The following is an 11186-nucleotide window of genomic DNA, read 5'->3' on the forward strand; positions in this document are numbered from 1 at the left end:
ATCTGCATCGATGAAGTTTTCTATTTTTCGCGTTGTTGGAAATATATTTTTTAAATTAACAAAAATAAAGAATATTTAATTATTCGATTAATAAGATAACTATAATTTCGGAAGATAACTAACAATTCATAAGATTTAAAAAAATAATATAACTGTAATAATGAAGTGGAAGAAAATTAAAATTTTAATCAATATGATAAATAAACATTAGTCTATGTGTTTATTATTGCAACTTATAATAATTAATTTATAATAATTTATAACTTCTAAGTGTTCAATAATAAACATAGATATTAGTATGTATATGAAATGTTAAAAACAATTTTTTTCTACTTTGGATAAAAATTAAAAAGATAAAATAATAATTAGTCAAGATGGATTCATTTTGATTTCTAGTGACAGCATAATAAAAATGGAAGGAACTATATGATATGCTTACGAAAAAGTTCCGAAATATTTTACACATAGGAGTTTAATAGAATGTATGTGCTAAAAATTTCAACATTTCGTAAAAGAAAAGGTATTATCCATTCATTTTGTTTAGTTATCTGTAAAAGAAGGAGGGAATTTTAGTGCATATTTAAACAATCATCTATAATGATAATCTAAATAATTGTTCTATTTTTAAATAAAGAATATTACTTAACTCATTTGCTAGAAAGAAGTGGTAAATCACAATTGCAATAAAAGCATAACCTTTAATTAGACATATATATTCATATTACAAAAGCCTGCATTATATAATTTATCTATGTCATATTTTTTTATTTACTTATGATATGCACTGAAGTAATAAATAGAAACAATGTTAACAAATTGACAAATGTTATAGTTTTAATAAAAAATTTAATGCATTTAATCACAAATCAAATTCATATATGTATCCACAAAACATATAAATCAAATTAAAAACATATTGTTGGGTTTAATACGTATTATAAGCAGTTTAATGAATTTAATCCATTATGATAACTTTTTTGATGATTTTTTGACATTTGTAGATTTTTTTAGGTTATACCTTAGATTTATAATCATTAAAGTAATTTTTATTGTTACATGATTCTTAATAGTAATATTGCACTTTTGCAAATACTTTTATTCGAGAAATTTAATTTATTACTAAGTAACATGTTCATATTGTCAACTTCATACTTTCGTATTATTAACATATATTTTTTTTATTTTAATTAGCCATCAATTACTATTTTATATAAATAATTCAGTATGTACTAATATTATATTTATTTTATTGTTTTAGGAGCGAATGCTAGTTGGGATGATTGGTGGACGTACGATGGCATTTCAGGTAAAAATATAATTATTTACGTAAATATAAATATTTAAAATAAAATAGAGTAGTATACTTATTTTAATTAAGCTAGTATTTAAATTTAGATTTACTGAGTTAGTTTAGTATTTAAAATAAATCATAAAAAAATCATATTTCCAAATAATGTTATTTAAAATATATTAATGTAACATAAATCTTTATATTCATGAAAATTAATATATATTAATATTATTTCCTATCACAGAAATATTCTTCAAATGAATTATATATTATAATTAATGAAATACGTAAAAGAATTGGTATCTATTCAATGAAATAAATTCTTATATTATCTAAGTAAGTAGAAAATTATTATAATTTAAGAGTGGTATGAAATTATGGTATAATATAATCATTCTAATTACTGACAGATTGCTAGAAATTAGTGGTAAAACAGTATGTTCAGTTTCAACATTAAGCTTAAAAATTATGAATTGTTCTTTAATATACGTTTATATTCTTGTACGAAATTCCAAAATGTGTTCAAATTTGTCCAAAATATATTAACCTCTCTTATATAACTGCTGTCTTTACTTTAGCAGCGCCGAAAAATGTTTCTATTATAAACAAATAGATATATTAAATTAAATATTGTATATGTCATCTATACTTTTAATAAAGTCGAGAAAAAATAGTCGACAAGAGAAATGAATATTTAATAGAGGTTAGATTATTTAGCTATAGATTGCTATAGATTATTTTAAACAGTTTGAAATAATTAACAATACATTAAAATATCTCGGATATTATATCATATAATTTAAACAATAATACTAAACATAAAAAAAACATTTTCACAAAAAAGGCAAACTGTTCTCAACACTTCTCAAAAAAGCTATTGAAAAATATAAAAACTGTATAAATTCCTAGATTCTTTGACATATCATATTTTAAGAATTACATTAGGGATATTATTTAAAGATCATTTTTTCCAATTCAGAGTGGATCAAAATTTTTTTAGAATATTGTAATGTTATAAAAACCAAATACTCGAGCATTTACAAAAAATTAACTGTTATACTTTGGAATTATTAAAACTATTCTATAAAATCGCATAATACATCTACGAAACAAATTTCAATTAGTAAAATGCAATAATATATACCATTAATCATAAAATTAGTACTATAAAACTAAAAAGCAATGACGGATGGTTTCAATCACATTGATTATGAAACTTTAGCTTATGTCATAATTAAAACACTTCACATTTAATAATTTAGTATGGATACCAAGTGAGTTCGGACATTGTTTTTACAAAAATCAAACAATACTCTTATCTTGAAAACCGAAATAAACATCAAATGGTCGGTAGAAAAAATGATAAACAGATTATAAATTTGATATTTTAGAAATTATATTCTTGTTTAACAAATAAATTACATCTTGATGGGTGTAAGTGGGTCTAAGTGGGTACAACCCGTTAGTTACTATTGTAGCCATATATTGTATGGCTCCTTTTCTTCTGTTTAATCTTGTTCATTTATTATATGCAAATTTAATTGAAGCACGCATTAGAAGTGAAATCATTAAATTACATTAAAATATCTTTAAAATTTTTATAAAAACTCTTAATGTAAACAAGTACATTAATAATCAATAATGTATTACATATAGTAGAAAAATAATTGTTTTACAAATATGAAATCTTATTGAAAATTTGCTTTAATAATTTTAAAATATATTTTAGTAAGTTAAAATTAAATTATTTCTTTGATGTAGCTCAGTCTTTTTCGATCAAGAATTAATGCTTGATTTTAGATAAAAGTATTGATTGAAATAGAGCAAGTATATAAAGTTATAAAAACAGATTTTTAAAATAATATTATAAAATATTTATTCTTAAAGTAACAAATGCTTAAACCTTAATTTCATATAATTCTGAAGAATTTGATTACTGAATTGATTGTACGTACAATTTCATTATTAAATAGCAAATAAGTTGCGATAAATAGAAGAACAAAGCTTAAAGAAATACAAACCATAATTGTATTACTATGATACTGGTCCGCTTGCGAAATGATTCTAAAATAAATTCACCTACACATATTCTAATGCTACCAATGAACGAATGGTATATAAATTCTTCAAAAAACAAAAGTAAAAATAAATAAGAATGAAAGAATTCAAAGTATAATTACATAATATTCTAAACTTATATTACTTCATATTATTTTTAAGAATTAGAAACTTTTAAAAATAAAAAAACTGAATACATGACTGAGTAAAACGTACTATATCAGATACAAAACAATTTCTTAAAAAAATTCTGTTATAACTAGTCTATATTACAGGAAAAAAAAATCAACCTTTATAAATACAGTGAAATACAATAAATATATTTTTAATATCTAAATGTGTACGCCTATATCTGCATTAATTATAGTTATTCAAGCAATTGTACTGAAACTGAAAATATATTATGTGGGCGGAAATGTATTGTTGCTTACCCCGATATTTATATATCCATTATTACATAAAATAGAAATTAAAAAAAAATTAATATTATTGCGTTCATCGTAATTTAAAAATTCTTATTTATAATAATATATTTGTAAATAAGCAGAATCATGTATTGAATTAATTGATATGAAAACCAATATGGAACCCTCTTTGACAATTTCAATTGGTAAATTAAAAACTTGTTTAGATTATTTTGAACCTTTTTCTTTTATTCTTATTTTTTTTTTTTAGTTATAAACGTTAAATCACTGCTATAACTCTGCATTAAATATGCCGTAAGTATTTTATTACATACACAGTTTCATTTTTAACTTATATTTGTGTGTAAGCATCTGCTCGAAGGTTTGTATATTTGATCTAATTTGAAGGATCCAATGATTGAAAATGTATTGAATTTTCTGGCTCGAACTGCCAAGTTCAATAGTTCAGTTTATATGTCGCCAGCTTTAGCGATGTTTAGGAAAGGACATAAGTGGAAGCACTGTAAATATGTACAGTGTACATATTATACAAATATGTACAAACTTCGTTAGAACATCGTTTATTTGGTTTTATTAACAATTACACTATTGTTATTCTGAATTCACTTCTCGTGATAGAGAGTGAATTATGTTCTATCACAATAATGTAGTTGCTCCTTGATGATGGTAATGATGTCGTCGATGACATTATGGGGATCAGCAATGGATTTTGTATTTTCCTTGAAGGGGAATATGGCTTAATTTGAAGTCTATGCTAACGTTGGTACGACTATAATTCCAAAAAGTAATAAAAATGAACCTTACAAGGCTATGCCCTATTGACGTCACGACAAATATCGGCATTGCAACAGATATCGGATCGCTACCGGCGCCAAAAATTTAGCACGATAATATTTAAGGGCTGCGCTTGCCACGCGGCGCTCAGTCTTTGTCTCAGTTTAGCGTAATAACGATTACGCAGTCAACACGAAGAACTCACAATCCAGTCCTTGTCTCAGTCGCAGTCTCAGTCTAAGATAATAACGATTACGTAGTAACACGACGAGCTCACTATTCAGTCTTCAAGCTTCTCTCTACAGTCATCACTCAATGTATACTCAAATAATATTCAAACAGTAAGTAATCTAACAATACAATAGTGAAGCTACATTATCAGAATCCGTTAATGAAGCTTAAACGAATAACGCGCTAATGCTAACATAATCGAGAGTGAAATTATCGAATCATACTACATATATTAACGGATCACACCGACACTAAGATAGCAGCAAAACGGTCACGCTTTAGAAAGCTTCGGTGCGACATTGGCAGCTCTTACGCACCGACATTAAAGCAGGAGCGATCCAGTCTCACTTAGGCGGCATCGGTACGACAGTGGCGGCTCTCACGCATACTACTACAGCGGCACTTCTCGGAAGGGAAGGAGTCACTCCTCACATCACGGAGAGGATACACACTCTCCTCAGCACGTAAAACTATTAAAGAAACTTCCCAAATTATTCGCTTACACCTTCATTCATTCATTTTATGATCATTAACTATTTATTATATTATTATATTTAATAAAGGAAAGAAAAGAAACACTGCATGTAGTATTGAATAATTGCATTGCCCCTTCCACTTGCCAGCAACACCTCCACCCACCATCAAAGGGAGGTTTTTAGTCTGATCCCAGACAATTTTAGTCCTTCGAGCCGGATAAGTGGAAATCAGTGCATTCATCCAATACTGCTACATCGAAAGGAAAACAGCCATAGTAATGATATTCACAAGCAGAATTCCAATTCAAAATCAAAAAGTTTCTTCAATACTGTAAGTACGCTACTATTGTACCCGTTATAACAAAATGTCAACCCAAGACAAAACAGAAATCAAGAAACCGGTGAATGCAAAGGCATGCACGGTCCATGAAGGCACAGACCTCAACCTGGATGAGGTACTATCTATGAGAGACACCATTGATGAGATACATAAGACATTCGTAATAGAACATAACGATATTGAAAACACCTGGCCAGCAACAGGTGTCAACCATACATACTTTACAAAAGGCTCAGTGGAAGAAGAGCTCATATACTATGCCATTGCAAGAGCGAATGTCAGAAGGCTGTGTCGGGAATTAGGCGAATCGACACAAACAAGCAAAACTAACAAGTCTGAGGAGAAGGCGCATCCAGTGGAGTCACGAGAAATGGCTTGTTTTCCCGACATACCTATTCCTAAATCCTTAGAAAACTTAGTGGCACTAATGCAATTTGATATCCCAAATGCAGGGAACTCCATGACAGTGAGCGTAGCCTTAACGCACGTCGATGACCAAACAAGAACGGCATGAGAACGATCACTGGCGAGCATCACTACATTCCCAAGGCTCGCCCAACTGAACTCATTCATACTGGCTCAAGTAGCGGAACTAGACAACGTTACTGAAATAAGAGAACAACAAACTCAATCTCAACCCCAAACATCCGATAAGAAATTCGTAATAACATCTCAATCATCAACGGCGAACGAGGAGGGAGGAAGGCATTGGAAATTCAATCAATTTCACCTTCTCTTTGTTTACTGCAATGAAAATCACAAATTATGGATGTGCAAACAATTTAAAAAACTCACAATTAACGAACGAAAGGCCGTTGGGAAAAAACTACAGCCACGTACAAACTGTCTTGGAAAACACTTGTCAAGCCATGCCTCAGCAAGAAAGGCTGCATGGGTAGAAACAAGACGCACCATACTCGATTACACGATGAAAGAAGCCCTACATCCGAAGACGCTAGCTCATCATTACACACCATATGACTACACTGGAAACTATAAACTCAGCCAAGAGAAGACAAACAACGACCTTGCTGGCCACCGTAGTGATTATAGCAAAATCACAATCAACTATGTATCAAGCTCGCCTTCCTATTGAAACCGGCTCTAAAACTATACTCATCACTGATGAATTGACAAGGAAACTTCACGCAAGCCCACAGGAAACCACTGTCATAATCGATAGAATAAGAAGGACATCACCGATGCAAACAATTAGTAAAAAATTACATAAAGTGCCAGTTACAAGTGTCAAGGTAATGCACATGCTAAACAAGTTCCACCGAATAGATCAATAGTCGATGTTATAACAAATGTTTATCCTGAATTGCTAATAATAGAAACGATGAACTCCCCGAAAATATCAGATTACCTATATCTCCCGAAGAATCTAAAATTAGAAACAAAATTTTAAGTTATTTGCAAAGGATGAATATAAAAGACGAATCACATCATCCTCAGAATAAAGATTATCGGATAAACATTCATAAATCATTTCAATAAGGGATAAATCTGAATTTGATAAACCAACTGATGGCATCCCACCGGATGATATCTTAAATGAAGTTTCATAAGGAAAGTGTTGAGGACATTCAATACAGATTCAGAAAATTGACAATCCAGACTCATGATCTAAAAGGAATATTGAACACAGAAACCATCTATAACAACGGGTCCTATATACAATCTAAACAGAAATAATAAATGATGATGCTGATACTGAAATTAGACACTTGGCAGTCAGAAACGTTTCCCCAGATGAGGATAAAAACTTACTCGCACAAGGAAAACTCAATTGTCAAGACCTTAATAAAAAAAGAGGTCAATTAATTATAATGAAAAATGGTGAAGTCAAATTCACAAACCTAAACCCAAGAGTAATTACTTCTAGCCCAGAACACAGCATACCTAACGATGTATTGAATAAATACCTTTCCCCTCGCAAAGAAATACCATTCAAATTGAATGGTGGATCTTAAATACAAGTTCAAATATTTCTAATAGTAAATTAAATCGCTTGAGCCTATAAGATCGTAACGTCACACATATAGCATATTATATTTACACCAATTGGGTTAAACAACTCTCACTCCATCCTCTACACCTAATTCAAACAAGCCGACAGCTACTGGTACGCTTCGCTCAAAGGCAAGAGCCAAGAGCTAAGAGGTATGAAAAAACGCGATTGTACGATCCCACGAACATTCAACTCTGTGTCAACACATCACGAGGAGAAAATGAGGTTAAACCACTGGAAGACCTCATTGTGAGGTAAAAGACCACTAAAGGGACTGCATAACTGTCCATCAACGAACGCAGGCTCATTCAGCGTACAAGAAAATACTGGGAAGAATCACTAGGCGAATCAAACTATCAACCCAAGTTTGAGCAATCAAAGAACAGTTATAATGACAACAGTAAGAGCGTTACAAGAATTAATAAAAACCGAGTTGCGTCAATGGGAAGCCATACCCGGACCACCCACCCACAAGGGGATCAGTGAAACATACCTATCACCGTTGCAAAGTATTCCCAAGGTCAACGAGGACGCCAATGGATCATCATATCTATGCATTGCCAACAGCATTCTGTGACTGCATATCTCAAATCTAAACAATTGTCAGTCACGGAGAGAAAATGTTTCAAGGAGGAGCAACGACTATGGCCTAACTAGTTGCGCCTCACACCATTTACAAGTACACCACCCTCAGAAACTGCAACAGATGCTATGGGCGGCATCATACACCAGTAAAGCAACTGGTGGAAAACTAGGGAGAAAGATTCCCCTGGCTGTGCCATTCATCACGCATGGCAGACATGTCATGAATCTTGGAGATGAGAACACGTTGCACTACGACTGGAAACACAATTCAACAGCAGAATCGCTGCATGGCGGGCGGCACCCAATGAAAAAAACGGCAATTAATTCATCGTGCTGTCCTCATCACCATCAAACCGTTAGAAAACTATAAGTGTAAATTGTATTGCTAACTGTACAATATTAAATTGAGTACTATTGAGTCCAGAAGAAGACGCGCCCACCACTTCCAACCACATCTTGAATGAATTCTCACCACAGTACCAATGACTGGGACTCAGGCCTTCTCAGCAAATACAAAAAAAAAGAGAGGATACACACTCTCTTCAGCACGTAAAACTTTTGATGTGTCCAAATGAGATCAAGAGAGCTGTTTAGCAAGCTTCATTATTGCTTTAATGCGATTCCATTGACTTTGAGCTTTCGAAAGTTCAGTGGGTAATTTAGTTACCGTACATCCTTATGATAGAAACAGCAGTGTTTCGATGGTATATAATCAGAAATTGTAGTCGTACGCCTGTTCGTCGTGTGAATACTGAAGGAACACATTGACTTCCACTTATCCGGCTCGAAGGACCAAAATGTTTAGAATTAGATTATAGCCACCAGTCTCCTGGTGGAAGAAATAATAACTTCTATTCAAAGAGTCGATACAGGTGATGGAGTACGCTCTCTCAGACTAACAATTCTGAGAACGTACATTCTCCCCCTTACAGTCGTCGCAGGTGCCGCAATACGCTCTCGCAGGCAAACAAGCCGGAGAACGTAGGTTCCCCCACAACAATCGACAAGTGACGCAATACGCTCAATTACATTGCAAAGGCCAGACAACAGTTTATTAAATAATCGACAAGTGACGCAATACGCTCAATTACATTGCCAAGGCCAGACAACAGTTTATTAAATAATCGACTATAAATACATTTTCATTGAGTCTTTCAGGGCTCGAAGGCTTGTAATTTATTATTCTTGCGTGTAACTAGTTTTCAACTACTCCTATCTTCACTAGAGGCATAATTGATTACGTAACAATTCCATCGAGACTTCTTTACACTCTACTAAGTATGATCATTCTTTCTACCATGCATACTTAATTCCAACCACCATCTTCTCATACTCAATAGTGAGCATGATCGACTACACATGCTGATCCTTACAACATCAGCATAAAACCGACATTCAAGATCAACAGTAATCTCCATAGCATTAACGACATCACCATCACCCTGAAGAAATAACACCACCACAGCAATGGACTATTTTCCCTTCTCTTACCTGAAGCAATCACAACTGCAATATTATAATAATTGACAACAAGAATAAACGATATCTTAACACAATAATAATATACTGTATTTAATTTTAGCCCTTTCGCCTGCTATTTTCTCATCAGTCATCATGACGAGAGACTAATACACTGAACTATTGAATTGTCAGTTCGAGCCATAAAACAAACCCTTAATAATCGAACAAATATTGTCTTATTACTTTGAAGTTTTAATGATCAATTATCAAATAATTCTTAATTTATATGAATATTGATTTATTTTTTGTATTTTTGCATTAGTATTGTATTATTTGTATTATTAATAGGACAAGTTACTAAAGTGCGATCATCACCTAAAAAGATAACCCTTAAAACTTCATAATAGGCAATTGGGCAAGTTAGCTACATAGTAAATTCAGTCCAGTATTGTTTAAATTGTATATAGAATCATTCCATGTTGTTTAATTAGTACGTTTACTCAGTACTATATGTAGTAAGGGTAATGGAGTAAAAAGATAGATATAGCAATAGAGAAAGTAATATCTCGAGTGAATGAAAAACATTTCTATATATACATGAAAATTAATGCTTATGTATGTTCTCTCTCTTTTTCACCTCTACCTTTTTACACACAGCTCGCACGCACGCGCGCACACACACACACACACACACACACACACACACACATATATATATATATATATATATATATATCTTTTAAAGACCATGTGTACATTGTTTTCGTTGTATATTTATGTTCGATTGTACAATAATATAGAAAAACAAGAGGAAGAATACTTTTATATATTGAAAAATTATAGGGCAAGTACAAATACCGTTGCAAATAGTTATTTTGGTATATAAAATTATAAAGTTCTGTTCGATTTTAAAGGGTTAGTTTATGGCTCGAACTACCAATTCAATAGTTCAATGAATTAGTCTCTCGGCAGTATAACTTCAAAGGAAAATAATAAGTGATAAGGCTGAAAAATATCATGTATTTAGTAAAACAATGCTTATTATTGTAAAAGATTATACTAATATTACACTTTGATGTAGAGAGAAATAATTCTATTGAAGTAGTGAGGGTGTATTCATGTATTCTTGAATTATTGTAGATTCTATGAATATTACTGTCTTGAAGTTGAGGTAATGCTGATGTTGTAAATATCAGCTGCTGTAGTCAATCGATCATGCTTGTGAGGTAGCATGAGACGATGGTAGTCGAATCAAGTATGCTTGATGTATGAATAACTATACTTAATATGGTGTAAGATGTTTAATGGAATATGCTAAGTAATCAATTGTATCTTTATTATTTAAGGGGAGCTGTAGAAGAGCTAGTCGCACGTATGAGTGATTAATGGTAAGATTTCTAACTCTTGAAGGATGTAATAATCTGTATTTATAGTCTATTAGTCAGTCTGTTGTTGTCCTTTTGTGACAATGTGCTTAAATCATAGCGACTCATAGCGATGGACTGTACGGTTCCGAAGTGCTCTTCGGAAG

The 11186-nt window shown here is 31.7% G+C and overlaps 1 protein-coding gene across 1 annotated transcript in view; it reads left to right on the forward strand.

The window, feature by feature from the left end:
• The first annotated feature begins 1128 nt into the window (after positions 1 to 1128).
• The window catches only part of CARPA (Carbonic anhydrase-related protein A), a 34202-nt gene continuing 24144 nt past the window's right edge, over positions 1129 to 11186 (forward strand). Inside the window, exons 1-2 of the mRNA XM_011505191.1 lie at positions 1129 to 1156; positions 1259 to 1306. Of these exons, the coding sequence (XP_011503493.1) occupies positions 1129 to 1156; positions 1259 to 1306 (76 nt within the window). The remainder of the gene's footprint in view (positions 1157 to 1258; positions 1307 to 11186) is intronic.

This window comes from Ceratosolen solmsi, unplaced genomic scaffold (genome assembly GCF_000503995.2).
Source record: "Ceratosolen solmsi marchali unplaced genomic scaffold, CerSol_1.0 scaffold9, whole genome shotgun sequence".
Classification (NCBI taxonomy): Eukaryota; Metazoa; Arthropoda; class Insecta; order Hymenoptera; family Agaonidae; genus Ceratosolen; species Ceratosolen solmsi.